The 21,449-nt window shown below is 40.4% G+C and overlaps 1 protein-coding gene across 1 annotated transcript in view; it reads left to right on the top strand.

Annotated features, from left to right (window-relative positions):
• Window positions 1–21,449, top strand: part of LOC124511660 (zinc finger protein 729-like) — an 84,523-nt gene that overhangs the window by 17,125 nt on the left and 45,949 nt on the right. Inside the window, exon 4 of the mRNA XM_047079050.1 lies at window positions 3,448–5,135. Within this exon, the coding sequence (XP_046935006.1) occupies window positions 3,448–5,135 (1,688 nt within the window). The remainder of the gene's footprint in view (window positions 1–3,447; window positions 5,136–21,449) is intronic.

Here is a 21,449-nt window from a genome sequence, read left to right as displayed (position 1 = left end):
TAACTGTTGCCTCGTTTTCTTTTCCATTTTTCTTTTTCGTTGGTGGGTTTTTTTTTCACTGTAAATATATTTAAAGTATTGTCAAGTTTGTTTGTTGTATTGGAGAAACAGAATTACTTTCAACGTTATGTTATTGTTTATTTGGGTCTTCATTTTACTTCTTTCTTATTTTTCTTTAGCATTTCCTTTGACAGAATTTTAGCTAAATTTCTTCATTCTTTTGTTGATTGAAGTGTAATAAAAGAAAAAGGTGAAATACAATAATTAACTCAATCATTTATAGCATAAAAAATTGAAAGTGGAGTGTCTAGTAGAAAAATTAGGAAGAAATGAATAATAATGATTACCAAAAAAAAAAAAAAAGTTTCCTTGGATTTTGTATAGATAATGTCATCCTCTAACAGCAATAATTTTGCTTTTTTTCTTCCAATTTGTTTGCATTTAGAATTGTTTTAAGTTTATTTATTTTGAGAGAGTGGGAGTCGGGAGAAGCAGAGAGAAAGGGAGAGAGAGAGAGACAGAGAGAACTCCAACAGGCTCTGTGCTTTCAGCATGGAGCCTGATGTGGGGCTCAAACTCACATAGTGCCAGATTGAAAATCAAGAGTCAGACAATTAAGTGAGCCAAGCAAGCGCCCCCAATTTGGTTTCCTTTTATGTATTTTTTTCCTAATTGTTCTGAATAGTGCCAGTACTGTGTGGAATGGACATGGGAAAGTTGCTTCAATATCTTATTTGTGATCCTATAGGAGGAGCTTTTGGCCTTCTCATCGATTATGTTGGATTTCAGCTTTGCACACATACATGATCTTTATTAGGATGAAGTCGTTTACTTGGATTCTTCCTTATTGAGTATCTTTAATCATGAAATGGTGTCCAATATGCTCACTTCCTGTCCTGTATCAATTAAGATAATCCTCTCTTTGTGATCTTTAGTCTGTAATGTGCAGTCCCAACTCGATAGTTCTCCATATGGTATAACACTCTTGAATTTCAGGAAGAATTCCCAGTTGATTATGTCATAAAATGGTAAAATGTGCTTTTGATCCAGTTTGTTTTTCATTTGTTTATTTGTTTTGAGAGGGAGAGGAAGGAAGAGGACAATGGGAGGGGCAGAGAGTGAGGAGGAAAGAGGATCCCAAGCAGGTTTTTCAGTTTGTAATGAGCTGGACATGGGGCCTGATCTCACGACTGAAGTCATGACCTGAGCTGAAGTCAAGGGTCGGGTGCTTCACCAACTTAGGCTCCCAGGCTCCCCTATTTGCTTAGTTTTATGGTGGACGTTGCATGAATATTCCCCACAGATGGTAATTCATAGTCTTCTATACTTGTAGCATCTTCCTTCAGCTTTGATAACCTGTTAAGGCTGGTATAATCAAGGGTTTTCATAATCTCCCTTCTCTTCACTCCCTAGAAATGTCTGGGGAGATTTCAAGTACTTTGTCATGTGTGTCTATGAATTATTCTGTGAATTCATCTGGCATAAGAGTTTTCCTTCCTGGGAGTTTATTTTTTTTATTGTTAATTAGAAAACATTTTTAATGTTTTTATGTATTTTTGAGACAGGGAGAGACAGAAAGAGACAGAGCATGAGCAGGGGAGGGGAGGAGAGAGAGGGAGGCACAGAATCCGAAGCAGGCTCAAGGCTCTGACCTGTCAGCACAGAGCCCGATGAGGGGCTCGAACTCAAGCACTGTGAGATCATGGCCGAGCTGAAGTCTGGTGCTTACTCAACTGAGCCACCCAGGGGTCCCATTGGGACTTTAGTTATTACAGTGTTAATGTACTTAGTAGTTGTAGATCTGTTGACTTTTTTCTTTTTCTTTTTGCTTTTCTTTTCTTTTTTTTTTTTTTTTTTGAGTGTGAGAGTCAGTGAGTGGGAGAGAATGCAGAGGGAGAGAGAGAGAGAATCTTAAACAGACTTCGTGCTTAGGGTAGAGCCTGATACGGGTGTCCATCACATGACCCTAAGATCATGACCTGAGCCAAAATCAAGAGTTGGATGCTCAACCGACTAAGCCACCCAGGTTCCTCTTTCATTACATTTTTTTCTCCATGATGATGTCAGGTAGGTTATACCTTATTTGAAATAGGTACTTTTTTTTTTTTTTTGGATACCTATTTGTTAGCATGTAATTATCCTTTTTCCCAATTATGATTACTTTTATTTCTATGATATCACATGTACTGTGTCTTGTTTTAGTTCTTCACTTCTGATTTTAGGTGAACTTCAATTTTTCATCCTTACTTGACAGTGTTATAGGTCTCTGAAATTTTTGGGTTACTTCTGAAAACGAAATCGTCCTGTTGGTTTATTCCTACTTTTGCTATATCGTATTTTCATAATTTCTGTTTGACTTTTAAATTAAATGTGCTTCCTTCTAAATTTTGGCTCATAGGGTAATTTCCTGATTCTTTGTGACACAGGAATATGATTTGTGCTACACCATTAAACAACTACAGGATGATCTATTAGGCTACGTTTTCACGTTGTGTGTAAGTTTCTGTGTCAAGGAAGAATGAAGTCCCGATGAATCCTTCTCAACCATCTTCCTGACATTCTCAGACTGATTTGAAGGTTGTATATTAGAAGTTGTCAGTACCTTCATGTGAGAGTACTAATTGGAATGATGTCCCTTTTTTTGTTATTTGCTATCTTTCAGCTATATCTTCACATGGCAGCCAGAGCTTCCTGCCAAAGCCATGCATAGAAGCCTCTTCCCAAAATGTGTCACTGGGTACATGGAAACATCATGCCCTTGAGAATTTACACTTAATGATAAACTGGGACAGTGGTAGAAAGAATGAAGCACATCAGAAGTTTCATGAAGGACGTAGTCCAATTGAGATGACTGCCCATAATAAGAACCTCATGGCCCCAAGTGGTGAAGGACAGAAAACATCTTGGAAAACCGCCCTTTTTACATCCACTATTTGTGCAAAGCAGTGTGCATCTGTAAGCAGAAGTTCCAATCAAACATTCAAACATACATATTTGTGCAAAGAAAATTTGGAACATTTGGAAAGTTACCTCATCCACACTGAAAACAATGCTGTGAACCATTGTGAAAGTGGGATTGGATTGACCTTTCAGTCAAATAGTTCTAAAACTCAGAGATTCAAAAATGAAGATAAAAGGCCTAGGACGTCTCAATTTGGGAGGTACTTCACACAGGAGGTGACCCTGCAACATTACCAGAGTATTTTCAATGGAGCTACACTGGCTCAATACAGTGAATCTGAGACACAGTCTAACCAGGGCTCTCATGTTAGCAAACGTCTAAGGACTGTGCAAGAAAACCATTTTGAATCTAATAAAGGTGAGGAAGTGTTTTATCCAAACTCCAAATATACCAATAGTAAGAGTACACAGAGGGGAGAAATTGCTTCTAAATATGATGAATGTGGGAAAGCTCTGAAGCAGTCCTCCAGTATTGCTGATCATCAGAGGCTTCATGGGGGTGGAAACCCATACACATATAGTGAATCTGGGAATATGTTTAATCAATCATTAAGCCTAAATACATATAAGACAAGTGGTACTGGAGAGAAAAGGTACATTGGCAAGGAATGTGGCAAAACCTTTGACAGGCACTCGACACTATCTCAACATCAGCAAACGCATACTGCAACGAAAATTGACAAATGTGAAGAAGGTGGTCAAACCTTTAAGGATGGGTCATCACTCCATTCAGACAGGCGAATCCGTACTGCACAGAAACCTTACAAATGTCAACAATGTGGCAAGGCCTTTAGCCAGCAATCACTGCTTACTCAGCATCAAAGAATCCACACTGGAGAGAAACCTTACAAATGTCAAGAATGTGGCAAGGCCTTTAAGCAGAAATCATCCCTTACTAAGCATCACAGAATACATACTGGAGAGAAACCTTACAAATGTCAAGAATGTGGTAAGGTCTTTCGTCAGCAAACAACCCTTACTCAGCATCACAGAATTCATACTGGAGAGAAACCTTACAAATGTCAAGAATGTGGCAAGGCCTTTAGCGACCGATCATCCCTTCTTCAGCATCACAGAATACATACTGGAGAGAAACCTTACAAATGTCCAGAATGTGGCAAGGCCTTTAGCCACCGTTCATCCCTTACTCAGCATCACAGAAGGCATACTGGAGAGAAATCTTACAAATGTCAAGAATGTGGCAAGGCCTATAAGCAGAAATCATCCCTTAGTCAACATCACAGAATTCATACTGGAGAGAGACCTTACAACTGTCAAGAATGTGGCAAGGCCTTTAACCACCCATCATCCCTTACTCAGCATCACAGAATCCATACTGGCGAGAAACCTTACCAATGTCAAGAATGTGGAAAAGCCTTTACCTGTTCCTCACAACTTACTGAACATCACAGAATTCATACTGGAGAGAAACCCCACAAATGTAAAGAATGTGGCAAGGCCTATAAAGCGTACTCACAGCTTACTCAACATCGCATAATTCATACCGGAGAGAAACCTTACAAATGTAAAGAATGTGGTAAGGCCTTTAGCAGATACTCAACCCTTTTTCTACATCGCATAATTCATACCGGACAGAAACCTTACCAATGTAACAAATGCAGCAAAACCTTTAATTTACCTTCAAGGCTTACTCAGCATCACAGAATCCATACAGGAGAGAAACCTTACCAATGTCAAGAATGTGGTAGAGCCTTTATGCAGCAATCATCCCTTACTCGGCATCACAGAATGCATACGGGAGAGAAACCTTACAAATGTCAAGAATGTGGAAAGGTCTTTAGCCAGCGACAAACACTTACTCAGCATCATGTAATTCATACTGGAGAGAAACCTTACAAATGTCAAGTATGTGGCAAGGTCTTTAGCCAGCAAGCATCCCTTAGTCAGCATCAGAGAATTCATAGTGGAGAGAAACCTCACAAATGTCAAGAATGTGGCAAGGCCTTTAGGTTGAAGTCAAACCTTAATTACCATCACAGAATTCATACTGGAGAGAAACCTTTCCAATGTCAACAATGTGGCAAAGCCTTTAGGATTAAGTCAAACCTTAAAGTCCATCACAGAATTCACACTGGAGAGAAACCTTACCAATGTCAGATATGTGGCAAGGGCTTTTCCAAATGCTCAGAACTTCGTCAACATCACAGAATTCATACTTGAGCCAACCTTACCAATGCACCATGTGCAAAAGGCTTTAATCACCAATCATCCTTTATTCAAGATTACAGAAATCATCTTGGAGCAAATGTTACAGAGTTTAAGACTGTGAAGGAATTTTTCCCCCACTTTTTAAAAAGTTTTTCTTCGATAGAATGAGTGGGAGGGTGCAGAGGCAGACACACACACAGAATGAAAAGCAGGTTCCAGGCTCTGAGGTTTCGGCACAGACAGCTCAGAGCCTGATACAGGGCTCGAACCCATAAACTGCTATATCACGACATGAGGTGAAGTTGGATGCTTCACCGACTGAGCCACCCAGGCACCCCAAGACTGTGAGAGAACTTTTAAGGAGGGCTCAACGCTACTCCACATCACAGAATCCACATTGAGGATTAACGATACCCAAGTAAACAATGTGGCAAGACTTTAACCAATGCTGATCCCTGATTTCTTGTCAGAGAATGTGTTATACAGATGATTTTACACAAAGAATCTGGGAAGCCCTTTAATGGTGCTCCAGCCTCATTCCACACCACCAAATTCATACTTGAGAGACACCTTACAATTGTAGAGAATGTGGTGAAACGTTTCACTTGGCTCAAGCCCTACTCACCATCACATTGTTCATACATAGGACGAACATTGCAAATGTGATGAATGTGGCACACCCCTAGGTGGAAGTCCTAACTCATTCAACATCATAATTCCCATATCAGAGGAAATCTCTAAAATGTGAATTGAATGACAAAGCTTTCAGCTGGAATTCAATCCTTATTCAATATCTCTAAATGCATGCTGAGTTGAAACCATACAAACCTAATGCATGAGGAAATCCCTTCTTCATAAATACACCATTTGGAAAACATCAGAGAGTACCAATAGGAAAGTAAGTTGAAAGAAAAGTACATTTAAAAACATATGTAACTGAACATAAAATGTCAACACGTGTCACAGGATCACAGCAGAAAGCAATAAGTCAGTGTTCAGACATTACATCAAAATACTTATTAGAAGGAATAATACAAAGTTAAACATTTAGATAATGTATATGCTATTAGGCTTTAAATGATAAAAGGGATGGATTTTTGCATAGGTATAATCTCAATGTTTTTACATTAACCTTTTTAAGATTTGTGACTAGTAAACATCAATATACTTCTTATTCTCAAATCGCTTCAGAAAATTCTTTTATTCCTAGTGGGCGTGTGAATGTACGCGGCTGAGTGTTGCTACATCAATGACATGAGTTCCCTTCTTTCTTAGGTGGGACTCATACATAGGTAATTTTCCATGGAAGGTGAGGAAGAGTTGAATCAAATCTAAATGGAGATACTTTCTGTGCCTCTAACCTTGCTGTAATTATCATGAAAGAGGTGTTCAGGACACCATTGTCCATTTATTTCAACTACAAGTGTGTATTCCAAGTAAAAAGTTGTACTAAATGGTCTTTAAGGGAAAGAGGGTCAGTCCACTGAAAAACGTGATGCAGGTTCATCATAGCAATAGTTACAAGTACAGAATATCAACTGATGTGATTGAAAGGAAGAAATGTTCACAGATATCAGAAAGAGAAGAGCAAAACCTTCCTAAGATGGCTAGGATTCTACATTCACATGTTTGAAGAATCACCTCAGGCCTGAAAGAATTTCAGTAGGCAAATCTAAGGTGTATATAACTTAAAATAGACTGAACAGAATAGAAAACCCAGAAGGGGACCCACGGCTATATGGTCAACAAATCTTTGACAATGCAGGAAAGAATATTCAAGGAAAGAAGACAGTCTCTTCAACAATTGGTGTTGGGGAAACGACAGTGACATGCAGAAAAATGAAAGTAGACCATCCTCTGGGGTACCTGATTGGGCATCTGAATCTGGATTTCAGCTCAGGTCATGATCTCGTCATTTGTGGGTTGTGGCCTTGCATCAGGCTCTGTGCTGTTGGCGTGGATGATCCCTTTTGGAATCTTCTCTCTCTCCTTCTCACTTTCCCTCCCTCTCACTGCTCCCCTTATGCTCCCTCTCTCTCAAAATAAATAATTAAACTTAAAAAGCAAAGAAACTGGACCCCTTTCTTATACCATACACAAAAATAAATTCAATACAAATGAAAGACCTAAATGTGACACAGGAAACCATCAAAATCTTACAGGAGAACACAGGGAACAACCTCTTTGACCTCGGCCACAAAAACTTCTTACTAGACATGCTGGCAAAAGCAAGGAAAAAAAGCAAAAATGAAGTATTATGACCTCATCAAGATAAAACGCTTCTGCACAGCGAAAGAAACAATCAGCAAAACTGAAAGACAACCTAGAGATTAGAAAAGATATTTGGAAATGACATCTCAGATAGTGGGCAACTAAACCAAGCCTATACACAGGTTATCAAAACCAACACTCCAAAAATAAATAACGCAGGTAAGAAATGAGAAGACACGAGTAGACATTTTTCCAAAGACCCCCTCCAGATGGCCAACAGACATATGAAAAGATGCTCAACATCCCTCATCGTCAAGGAAATACAAGTCAAAACCACAGTGAGCTGCCACCTCACACCTGTCAGAATGCCTAAATTAAGAATTCAGGAAACAACAGATGTTGGTGAAAATGCCAAGAAAGGGGAACCCTCATTCACTCTTGGTATGAATGCATTCTGGTGCAGCTAGTTTGGAAGACAATATGGAGTTTCCTCAAAAAGGGAAAAATAGAACCCCCGTACGACACAGCCATTATACTGCTAGGATGTATCCAAAGAATACAAAAATACAGATTGGGAAAAAAAATACAGATTCGAAGGGGCACATGCACCCCCATATTTATAGCAGCCCTATCAACATAGCGAAATTATGGAAAGAGCCCAAATGTCCATGGACGTTTGAATGGATAAAGAAGATGTGGTACATACACGCAATGGAATATTATGCAGCCATCCAAAAGAAGGACATCTTGCCATCTGCAATGGTGTGGGTGGAACTAGAGTGTATTAGGATAAGTAAATTCAGTCAGCCAGAGAAAGACAAATGAATTCCCTCATATGTGGAATTTCGGAAACAAAACAGATGAACGAGGGGAAGGAAAAGAAAAGTAAAATACAATAAGAACAGAGAAAGAGGCAAATCTAAAAAGACTCTGAAGTACAGAAAACAAACTGAGGGGTCCTGGAAGGGAGGTGGTAGCAGGCTGGTTCATATGGATGATACGCATTAAGGAAAGGACCTGTAATGAGCACTGGGTGTGCTTACTGGGTATGTAAGTGAGGAACCACTGAATTCAACGTGTGAAACCAATACTATACTATATGTTCTGTAACTTTTTAATAAAAACTTGGAGGAAAAAAAGATATTTTAAAATAAAGCTATTTTCCATTCACAAAAAAGGAAGCTTTTTTAGTGAAACCCAAAACAATAAGAGGAGTTGTAAGAAAAAATCTGAATAAAACATATATGATTTTAAAAGGATCCTTTCATACAAGTACAAACTGAGACTGTAACTCAAAAAGCCCATGCATTTGACGCACTAGCATATTTTATGTGACAGGAATTGCTCAGAATGAACAGCGTGGGTGGCTCAGTAGGTAAAGTGTCGAACTCTTGGTTTCTGCTCAGGACATGACCTCGCGGTTCCAGGGATTAAGCCCCACAGCAGGGTCCTTGCTGAGATCCAGGAGTCTCCTTGGGATTCTCTCTCCCCTACTCCGTCTACCCCTCCCTGTCCTCTCTCTTAAAACAAAGAAACATTAAAGAAATAAATTTCTCAGAGAATCCATTATTACTGAGCAATGGGTTGTAATAACTGAGACCGAAGTTGGAAGTAAAGAAAAAGGGCAGTAAGAAAAATTTTATGGTAAGTCTTTAAAGGACATGAGAGATTTTTTTATTAGGAGATAATGTCTGGCACAAAAACAGACACACAGACCAATGGAATAGAATAGAAACCCCAGAACTAGACCCACAAACGTATGGCCAACTCATCTTTGACAAAGCAGGAAAGAACATCCAATGGAAAAAAGACAGCCTCTTTAACAAATGGTGCTGGGAGAACTGGACAGCAACATGCAGAAGGTTGAAACGAGGCCGCTTTCTCACACCATTCACAAAAATAAACTCAAAATGGATAAAGGACCTGAACGTGAGACAGGAAACCATCAACACCCTAGAGAAGAAAGCAGGAAAAGACCTCTCTGACCTCAGCCGTAGCAATCTCTTACTCGACACATCCCCAAAGGCAAGGGAATTAAAAGCAAAAGTGAATTACTGGGACCTTATGAAGATAAAAAGCTTCTGCACAGCAAAGGAAACAACCAACAAAACTAAAAGGCAACCAACGGAATGGGAAAAGATATTTGCAAATGACATATCGGACAAAGGGCTAGTATCTAAAATCTATAAAGAGCTCACCAAACTCCACACCCGAAAAACAAATAACCCAGTGAAGAAATGGGCAGAAAACATGAATAGACACTTCTCTAAAGAAGACATCCGGATGGCCAACAGGCACATGAAAAGATGTTCAGCGTCGCTCCTTTTCAGGGAAATACAAATCAAAACCACACTCAGGTATCACCTCACGCCAGTCAGAGTGGCCAAAATGAACAAATCAGGAGACTATAGATGCTGGAGAGGATGTGGAGAAACGGGAACCCTCTTGCACTGTTGGTGGGAATGCAAATTGGTGCAGCCGCTCTGGAAAGCAGTGTGGAGGTTCCTCAGAAAATTAAAAAGAGACCTACCCTATGACCCAGCAATAGCACTGCTAGGAATTTATCCAAGGGATGCAGGAGTACTGATGCATAGGGGCACTTGTACCCCAATGTGCATAGCAGCACTGTCAACAATAGCCAAATTATGGAAAGAGCCTAAATGTCCATCAACTAATGAATGGATAAAGAAATTGTGGTATATATACACAACGGAATACTACGTGGCAATGAGAAAAAATGAAATATGGCCTTTTGTAGCAATGTGGATGGAACTGGAGAGTGTTATGCTAAGTGAAATAAGCCATACAGAGAAAGACAGATACCATATGGTTTCACTCTTATGTGGATCCTGAGAAACTTAACAGGAACCCATGGGGGAAGGGAAGGAATAAAAAAAAAAAGAGGTTAGAGTGGGAGAGAGCCAAAGCATAAGAGACTGTTAAAAACTGAGAGCAAACTGAGGGTTGATGGGGGGTGGGAGGGAGGGGAGGGTGGGTGATGGGTATTGAGGAGGGCACCTTTTGGGATGAGCACTGGGTGTTGTATGGAAACCAATTTGTCAATAAATTTCATATATACAAAAAAAATTAAAAATAAAATTAGAAGCAAAAAAAAAAAAAAAGATAATGTCACTTTTACACAAAATGCCAAGGGTGTTATTCATCCTTTGCAAGCAACGGCAACAACAGTGAGAAATTTCTGCATAGAGAAACACTATGATGTTAAATATGCTGAGTAATATATGTAGAACACAGTCACAGGAACTTCATATAAATAAAACTAGAATATCCTACTTGTTAAGAAATATGGTAAGAAGTGACGTCTGTCATGAGGCCAAAATGGAACTTAGAAAATGGCTTAGTGTCGAGTTCCTCAGAAAATTGCACAAATTTCCCCAGACCCCCAAGAACCATAGAAAAGTAGACAGATCCTGCAGGCCCTCACTGGTTATGGAAAGTTCTTTGCCCCTCACTTTGAATATGATGGAAGAGCAGGGGAGAAGACGAGAATGTCACAGGATGTAAAAGCTTGGTGAGTGTTAGGATTGTCTGCTGGTTTCAGTAAGATCAATGAACTGAAGCTTCTTGAAATCATTTCCATTCAAACCACATGGCAAGGTGCAGTCTCCTCCTTCACCTTTGGACTGAACCTGTGTCATCTGCTGATTCATTCTCACCTACCTGGATGTAAAACACTTTGTCTTTACATCCCAGGGATCCTTCTTTGCTCCAAACTGGTGACCAGGTATGGCTTGGATAGAACAAAATCCATTTATTCTAAAAATAGGAATATGAGTTGTGTTGGAGATTCTCAAATTTCCAGTCCAGCATTGCCCTCAGTAGATAGAGGAGAGAGGACAATTCTCGGGAATTATTTCCTAAAAAAACAATTACTCGAGGAATTTGAACCGAATGTTTTTTATGGCAAGTACAAGTTCTACTGAAATCTGAATTATGATAACAATCCATTTAAACATTAACTAGTCACTAGACAGCCTTGTAACAATTCTTTATAAGTTAATGCAAAACAATAAACACCAAAATAATTTGAGACCAAATACGTAATTCCTTTCACCTTTATGACAGTATGTTGCCAAACAGCCAATAAATGGAAAATAAGCTTTTACCAAGGTTATCTGACCTAGAGTTTATCTAACATGATACACAGCTCTGTATGCAGAGAATGCCTTAAAGCAATGTTCCCTAGGGGATGAGGATAGGTTGCCCCAAGATGAGTAACTCTGGCATGAAGGCTTTTTGGGCTAAAGGCAACTGATACACTATAGGCCCAAGAGAATTTGTGTGTGTGTGTGTGTGTGTGTGTGTGTGTGTGTGTGTGTGTTTAAGTAGAGGCTCAATACGTGGCTTGAACTCACCAGCCAGAGACCAGGACCTGAGCAGAGAATGCACACTACAGGTCATACTGCCCCCAGCCACAGCTGTGCCAGTCAAGGATTATGTAGCTTAGGCTCAAAAGATAGCAATGTAAACTCACTAGCTTACAAGCAGTTAATCAGCACTACCCTACAGATTGAACTACCAGATGCACCTATAAAACCTTTCAGAAAAAGAAGACAGATATTTTTGTAACTCAAAGTCTTGTGAGATGGAATACACCTCTGGGGTATCAGGTAAAACGGCAGCAGAAGTTATCAAGTAACATCTGCTAACATGGCCTCACGGGTGTGCAATCTAGGACATCCAGTTTCTCAGTGATCCTCAACCAAACCATGTCCTTGAGCTCTCTAAGCAACAGAAATTGCTAAGAAAGGAAATCAGAGTTTCAGGAAAGTTTGGTTTTTTCCTTAGTGTCAGCAGGCTAGGATTATTCTGTTTCTCAGATGTTCTTAAAAAGACTTCATGTTTTCCCAAATATTCAAGAGAAATGTATTGCACCTCTGAGCTCTACACAAGCATGTATGTGCTTTGCTCTTGAATGCAGAAGAATGGTCAGTTTTGAAGATTTATTTTACAAATTTATACCATCTGGACAGCATTGGCCTGAAGAGAAGTCACCAACCTAAACAATATTTGGTATTAAATATGGACTCAAGAAAACTTACTATGAAATGCTGACACACTCTGTATACATTAAGTATATCCCGTTTTATCAAGAACCAGAAGTAATGCATTTATAATGCAAGGAGTTTTTACGACGCTAATATTTGTGACCCTCTACATTTGTTGTGATATAGACACATCACAAATGTCACCTGTCCCAAACTTTATGCATCTGTTTTCAACCTAAAAATATGTACATCAGGAAAATTCATGTCAAGACAATTGTTCTATATTAAAGGCACACAAAAAAATTTAGAATTAGGTTGTCATGAACACAATAACACACAAACACAACACAACACACACACACACACACAAAGGGTAGTTTGTTTTTATTTTTATCATTTTTTAAAATTTATTTCTTTATTTTGAGAGAGACAGAGACAGTGCAAGTTGGGGAGGGTTTGAGAGGGAGAGAGAGAATCCTAAGCAGGCTCTGTGCTGTCAGTGCCAAGCCCAGCTGGGGCTCAAATGCATGAAACTGTGAGATCACGACGAGAGATGAAACCAAGAGTCAGACTCTTAACTGACTGAGTCACCTAGCTGCCCCACAAAAGGTTATCTTAAAATGACGGAGCATATCAAAAAGTTACCTTTGAGAAGACTATGAAGGAAAAAATGAAATGTCTCTTGACTGTGGTGCTTTCATTTTGGAGTGAGAAATAAGGGGTCTGGCTGGAAGGACAGTCTTGGTAAAGAACTTTCTTATTTACTTGGTTGGTGTTTCGTCATCAACTCATTTTCCTGAGCACTGGCCCTCTTCTGTTTATAGCAGGTTTCAGCATCTGAGATGCTCTCTGGTTCTGGTTCTCTGTGTGTGATGTTTCAGTTGCTTCTTGGCTAGCAATGGGCAAGTGTTGCTGATTTGGCTCCCCACATGCAGCTTGTGAGGCTACATGTTACACAATCAATGGTGTTCAACTGGGACTCTACGAAAAGAAAGACAAATTTGCTGGTAATACTGCACGACCACAATAGACTTTATGGTCAGGAAACCAGAGATTGCAGGTCTGTGGCAGAAATGACTCTTCGTCTTAGACACTTCAACTTCTTCACAGTGTTTCCAATGTAAATGCTGGATACATTCTGGAGATGAGATTCTGAATGAATCCAAAGACAAAGGACATTGGCTCCATCATTAGGGGCAGAGTCAACAGCACCCAAAAGCCATCTCACAAGGATTCCCATTCACAACACAATTTCATTGCACTCTCACAGGAAGAACAGACGAATGAGCCCTTTAACATTCGTAACGCTGTGAATTTAGGCAGGCTAAGTCCAGAGAAAACCAAGACACAAAATACAACGAACAAACTCCAGAATGATGCCTGAGGAAGCAAGATCATTTATAGATGAAACTCCTTAAGTAGCGCTGAGCATCTAAACCCACTAGGAATCAGAATAAACCATCACAATGAGGAAAAGGGATGGAGAACCACCTTCCAACAATCTGGTGGGACTCGTGTTTAACACACACCGAGGACATGTTTGCAAAAACCTAAATCAATAGAAAATGATCCTAAGGATGATTTCAATGCTCAAGTGACCTAAGTGAGGTCCCTTGAAACATTTCATCTGTGTACTTAATCACCCACCTTCAGAGAGCCATCTAATCGGCTAGACAAATTGAGCGGGATACATATTTTGAGTGCTCCTTAGAAGCTTTTAAGGAAAACACTGACAAGCTAGTGTCCACACTGATAATAAATAAGGAATCTGCTGAAATAGTGACAAAAACTGTGCTCAAAAATATGAACTCCTGTGGAAGTACTTTCTACTGCCCCAGCATCTTTTTATATGTGAAATGCAGTGACAGGAAATGAGGCATTAAAGTCAAACCCTCTGTCAGAGAACAAGAATTATTGTCTTCCCAAAGGTCCTTCTAGCTGGATGAGAAATCAAATGGACATGAGACAGATTGACAGGAGAAAATCAAATTTAATACACATATGTACAGGAACTCCACACAAACATGGAAATTCCAAAGACTGTCTAGCAAGATGAGGCCCAAATATCATGGTGAACTAAGGAAAAAGGGGTGGGGGCCTGAGGCTTCAGAGGAAAGCAGTGCACTTCACGGGGTGATCAGAAGAGCACATACTTGGTAATTAGATGTTTGTCCCACCTTACAGATGGGTCACTGAGGTAACTTTGGCTCTGTTAATAACTCTTTTTCTGGGAAGACTCCCCAATTTAGACTCTTCTGTGTGGTTAAGGGGGAAAAGCTTCTTCTGAACCAGCAGGTTCTCAAGTACCTTCATGTCAAAGTATCTGCATGACAAAGTGGCCATCCTGGGGGTGAGGGGACTGGAAAGGCTGTCCTGAACCCCCTTCCATTCCCCCATATGAAACTTCCCTGGAAGCTGCACATATTAAAATTGGCCTACATTGTTTCACGTCACTGATCTAGCATTTTAGTCCTGATGATAGATCGGTTTAGTCAAACTCGTTTTAGGAAGCCACGATGAAGGTGCCTTTTCAAAGTCAGCCCTGTGGTTCATGTAATGTTATTCAATGAGCCATTTCTATGAAAACCAAAGAAGACAACCATGCTTCATGATGAGATCAACTCTTAAGCCAGTTTCTGACTTCTCAGAGTAGCCAGAGGCACAGGCGTGTAGATGTCAGACTTGAATCATCTTCAGATACAGTGAGGGCAAGTAGGAGCAACCCGAAGGATCTTCCTGCTTTATAGTTCGAATGCCTCTGGTAATCTTTTCAGTGGCCCATACAGCCACAGCACAAAGATTCTCTATACATGAGCTATTATGACGATTTCTTTCCATCAAGTACTTATATGAAGTTTCCAGAGCTTCAGGACAGAAGGCAGTTTTGTCCTCAAATGATTCCAAGACCGAAAGGTAGGAGAAAATTCAAAATGTTACTTTAGGGGGGTGGCGGGCGCATGGGTGTCCGAGTCCATTAAGCGCCCGAATCTTGATTTTGGCTTGAGTCATCACTGCACAGTTGCTGGGATTGAGCCAGCTTTGGGCTTTGCCCTGACGGACAGCAGGGAGACTGCTTGGGATTCTCCCTCTTGCTCTCTCTCTGCCTCTCCCTCACTTGTGCGCCCTTTCTCTCTCTCTCTCTCTCTCTCTCTCTCTCTCTCTCTCTCTGTCTCAAATTCAACACCGGTTTAATAAAAACGTTCTTCTCAGGATTTGTAGCCAGGCATTGGAGGACACAAGAAGAGATCAGGATCTGGTACAATTTATGATGAATACTATTAAAGTCTAAATCTACAAAGATATGTTATTGAAACATTTTTGTCTATAATCATCCTCAGTTTACCAAGTAGACCCAAATTAACAGTAATGGGATTGCAAACTCAGTGTATTTGGAGAAAAAAATTTGACCTCCTTATTTACGTAAGTGCAATCACAATAGAGGTTTGACTGAAAGACTCTTTAAAACCAGCTTTGCTGGAATTTTTCATAAGATGTCACTAGATTAAACTTTTAATAGCCTCTCAGGGGCAGAGACGAAGCCAAATACTTGCCATCAGGTGTTGCCTGCAACACTTATAGTTTTGGGTGAATTCCTATATTCTTGAGGTCTCCAAAACATCCCAAGATTATTGAATCTATTAGGGATTAAAGTTCTTGATTCACCAGGGAAGGATTCCAGGGACTCTGTAAGCAAGGAATCATGCTCATACCTCCAAGGGTGACTTATTGGGTCCATGAAGTTCATCAGAGATCCTTATAGCTGTCTCCTCATTTCTGAATCGATTTCGGTCTTTCTCAGCTATGACATTCGAGTCAAAGTCTTGGTTACCTAACAGTGTTTCCAACTGTGTCTTGTCATACAGAGGAAAGATTCTTATTGAAATTATGCAAACACATGTATTGGAATAAACATAAGAATAGGCACCGAGAGTTTCTGAGATCTGGAAGAACCAGGTAGGGAGAAAAGATTAATGTTTCCATTTGTTTATCAAGTTATATTCTGTGCACTTGTCGCAGTCAGTTAACCTACGAGGAAAAGGTTCCTCAATCACTAAACAACAAAACACTTCCCAGAGGTTTTTCTTTAACTTCCAGGTAGTTAACATACAGTGTAACATTAGTTTCCTGTGGACACTATACTGACTCAACAATTCCATACAACACCCAGGTCTCAACTCACAAGGGACCTCATCATTCTCCATCACTTATTTAACCCATCTGCCTACCCATCTCCACTCTGGTAACCATCAGTTTGCTCTCTATAGTTAAGTGTCTTTTTCTTGGTTAGCTTCTCCCTTTTGTTATTTTTCTTTCCCTTTGCTCACTTGTTTTGTTTCTTGATTTCCACATATGAGTGAAATCATATAGGATTTGTCTTTCTCTGACTCTTTTCACTTACCATAACACTCTCTAACACCACCCATTCATACAAAAGACAAGATTTCAGGGGTGCCTGGGTGGCTCAGTTGGTTGAGCTTCTGACTTCAGCTCATGTCATGGTTTCGCACTTCATGAGTTCGAGCCCCGTGTTGGGCTCTGTGCTAACAAACAGCTCAGAGCCTGGAACTTGCTTTGGATTCTGTCTCTTTCTCTCCCCCTCCCCTACACATGTTCTCTGTCTCTCAAAAATAAATAAATGTTAAAAAATGGCAAGGTTTCATACCTTTTTATGCCTACTAACATTCACATACACACCAAATCTTCTTTATTCATTCAGGAGTCAGTGAACACTTGTGCTGGACTGTTGCAATCAGAAAAGCTCACTGCCTGTCACTGTTGAACTGCTGTTCCAACAAATCTGGGCCCTGGACAGAGCAAGAGTACAGGACTATACTCATCTTGAGGCTGACTGATGACAGGAATATCCCTCACAACAATGAATTGTCTTTCCTGAAAGGTCACCCATCTACATTGGATCACACTTTCACTGGAGTTATATCTTGAGATATTAGTGCTTGAACAACCACAGCACACATCCTGCTGATCCCATTACAGTGTCCAGAAGTCTTCTTCATCTCCAAAACCTACTCTGCCATGTGACATTTTAAAACTATGCCCAAAACGTTTGCATCATCTAATTCCCCTCCTCCATCCACTGCCTCTGATCTACACCTAGGTAAACCAGTAATCATTGTCATCTGACAGCTTCTGGGCTTCAGTAAGAGAAAGGAATTCAGTGTCATCATGAAGAATCATAAAGGAGGACATCCCCAATCTTCAGAAACCCAGAATATTTGCCATTTCCTGATCTCCATGACACTTATTCATCCGATGACATCACCAAGAGCTGCCTAGGACCCTGGGTGACTCAAGGGAACCACCTCCAGGTATTTCCCTGCATTAGAAAGAGTCCTTCACATTTGATTTTCATAGGGCTCATTTTTCTCTCTGAGGATGATGGCTTCATCATGTTTTACTTCTATTCCCACCCCGCATGCCAGCGCTACAGGTCTGAATACCCACGGTCTTACATCTCTCATCTCAACTAAGCAGCTAGTGAGGACACTCTCACCACAACACAGGCACAGAAGAATGTGATGTCTACAAATCTGGCACCAAAAACGAACAAGCATAGCACCAGAGATATGGTGACAACTGGGAAATAAAGCAAGTAGAAGTTATGTTTCTATATGCATTCTCAGTTGTGCAACCTGGGACAGGTGTTTCCTCCACACGCAGAATCCACTATGCTAATTCTTTACCTTGTATATTTTCTGTGTCTCATCTGGGGCTACATTATCACTGCTATTGGAATTTGTTTCTCCTACTTATGGGGTATCTATTACATTCCCAGTACTAGCATATGTGCATGTTTACTTCATATGCACATGAAAACAACACCGCCCCCCCCCCCGCCATAACTGGGGGCACATAGCTGTCTTAGCTGCCATGGAGGCATGCTTTAGAGCCCCTCACTAAGCCCAGATTTCACTATTCAGACTAAAACAGGTTTAAGCAACCTCTGTGCCTTCTGTAGGGGACACAGAGGGGTAAGCACCGGGAAAATCAGACCCAGTTGCTCACAACAGCAGATAAAAATGTCCTATCAAAAGTTACATTATCTTGTGAGTCTGTAGGGTGTTGTCTAAGGAATGTACTAGTGAGAGGGGCTGGTGTCAGTCAAGGCCCTGTAAAACTCCTGGCTAGGGGCACCTGGATGCCTCAGTAGGTTAAACATGTGGCTCTTGATCCCACAGTTAATGGGTCTGAAGCCTGTGTCTGGCTGTGTGCTGACAGCAGAGTTGCTTGGGATTCTCTCCCCACTGCTTCACCTCTCCCATGCTTATGCTCTGTCTCAGAATAAACTTAAAAACAAATGGACTGGCTGTGCAAAATGAATGTCAAATAGCGTTTCACGGAGTACCTTAGGTAAAAGGTCAACAGTAACCCTGAAGAATCTGTGATATATCCATAATAACATCACAGTATTCACAAAGAGGAGAAAATGGTATCATGGATAAACGAGGGGAAAAATAATGATACACTATGTAAATCCTAAGGCCGTGGAGAAAACGGATTACTGGGTGTGCTATGCCGTTGTGTTTGGAAATGAGTTATAGATTCCATCAGGTACCTACAACCTTAAATACAAGAGGATGGGCTAACATTGCTGGTGGGATCACAGTTCATTCACTACACATCCATGTTAATACATTAAAAACCATTATGTTTTATTAATTAAAATGTATTAAGTTCACACAGACCAATTTATGCATTTAAAATCCACTCGACTCAACAAATCGTTGTTCAAAATATAGAATACAAGTGGTAAAAAAGCATTTATGTGTTGATGTAATGAAAGGGGAGTAGTGATTGCCATAAGTGTCGGGCCGGAGGTAATTGTTGAGAGATGTGGATGTCCAATTTATGCCATTTGGGGGGAGAGTTAGCTAGGCTCTGGCTGCCATCTGTGAAGATGTCTTCTTTGCAGCCACATCAACTCATGTGCTCTGACTATTGCTCTTATAAAGATCTATCAGTTCACTGGACTGCCACCTCTTTGCCTTTAAGACCTTATCGTAGGGGCACCTGGGTGGCGCAGTCGGTTAAGCGTCTGACTTCAGCCAGGTCACGATCTCGCGGTCCGTGAGTTCGAGCCCCGCGTCGGGCTCTGGGCTGATGGCTCAGAGCCTGGAGCCTGTTTCCGATTCTGTGTCTCCCTCTCTCTCTGCCCCTCCCCCGTTCATGCTCTGTCTCTCTCTGTCCCAAAAATAAATAAACGTTGAAAAAAAAATTGTTTTAAAGACCTTATCGTAAAACATCTCCTTTCTAATATGCAGGAAGTGTTTAGAGTTAATAAATGGACAATGGTGTTCTCAACACCTGTCTCAGGACAACTTACATCAATGGTATAACCACAAACAGCATCTCCATTTAGATTTGTTTCAGATGTTGTGCATCATACTGTCCTTTATCTTCTGGGAAAATTAGACATGCCTGGGTCCCGCCTAATGAAGAAGGGCATCTCATACCTTTGATGCAACAACAGTCAGCCACATGGCTTCACACACCCACTGGGAAGAAATGAGTATTCTGAAGTGATTTGAGAGTAGGAATACATTAATACTTGCTACTTACGAATCCCAAATAGGGTCAATGTAAAAAAAAAAAAAAAAGCACATTTTGAAATTAAGTATACCTATGTAAAAACCTATCCCCCAGATCTTTTGAACCAGAACAGCATATATGTTTCCCAAGTGTCTAACTCTGTATTATTCCTTAAGTATTTTGAAGCAGTCTGAATAGAGTGACTGCTGTACTCCTTTCTACTTGATTCTGTAACATTGTCAGTTGATGTTCAATGAAATACTTTTGTAAATCTACCTTTCCAGTTACTTTCTTATAAGCACTCTCTTGTGTTTCCTAAAGTGTATATTTAAAATGAGGGTCTTTGTTCATTCATTACATTTCTAGGGTTTGCATGTAGGGTGCATTTTGTGATAGTGAGCAAAGATTGAATTGCAGGTAAAGGTGTGGTCACTTTCCATTTCACAATTTGGCTCCTACGTGATAGCTAGAAGGTGGAGTAAGATGTGACTTGCAGGGAGAGCTTGCACATTCTTTACATTTGTATGGCTACTCTCCAATAGGAATTCTCTGATGTCCCGTAAGGCCTGGGCACCACTTATAGGGACTGACTTACATTCTTTTTACATTATCAGGTTTCTCTCCAATGTGAATTCTGTGATGTGGAGTAAGGATTGAGGGCTGGCTAAAGGTCTTGTCACATTCCTTACATTGGTAAGGTTTCTCTCCAGTACGAGTTCTGAGATGGTGAGTAAGGATTGAGTGCCTGGTAAAAGCCTTGCCACATTCCGTACATTGGTAAGGTTTCTCTCCAGTATGAATTCTGAGATGTCAAGTAAGGATTGAGTGCTGCTAAAGGTCTTGCCACATTCCTTACATTTGAAAGGTTTCTCTCCAGTATGAATTCTGTGATGTCGAATCAGGTTTGAGTGCTGGCTAAAGGCCTTGCCACATTCCTTATATTTGTAAAGTTTCTCTCCAGGATGAATTCTGAGATGGCGAATAAGAATTGAGTGCCTGGTAAAGACCTTGCCACGTTGTTGACATTTGTCAAGTCGTTCTCTATTATGGATTTGCCCGGTTCTATTTAGTGATGAGCAGTCCTTAAAGGCTTTACCACACTCTTTACATTTGTATGATTTTTCTCCAGCATGCATTTGTTGATGTTGAGATCGTGTTGACTGCCAATGAAAGACTATGCCACAGTCCTTACACGTATACCTTTTCTCTCCAGTACCAATTGTCTCATGTGTATTTAGTCTTGGTGACTGACTAAACACACTTCCAGATTTATAACATGTGTATGGGTGTTTCCCCTCACAAATCGTCTGATGATCACCATCAGAAGACTGCTCGAGATCTTTCCCACATTCATTATATTTATAAGGATTTTCTCTCATATGTGTACTCTTCTGTATAATACGTTTAGATCTTTGAGACAAGACTTCCTTACCTCTATTACATTCAAAATGGCTGTCTGGCAAATGAGTATGCAGACATTTGTTAACATTTGAGCCCTGGTTAAATGTTTTCTCAGATTCACTGCAAGGAGCAATTCTATGTCCATTGAAA

The sequence above is a fragment of the Lynx rufus genome, unplaced genomic scaffold (genome assembly GCF_022079265.1).
Source record: "Lynx rufus isolate CCGP_SWC_20201006 ecotype Redwood Valley unplaced genomic scaffold, mLynRuf1.p SCAF_16, whole genome shotgun sequence".
In the NCBI taxonomy this organism is placed as follows: domain Eukaryota; kingdom Metazoa; phylum Chordata; class Mammalia; order Carnivora; family Felidae; genus Lynx; species Lynx rufus.
The sequence above is the reverse complement of the archived record's forward strand: the minus strand, read 5'-3'. Positions and strand labels throughout refer to the sequence as shown.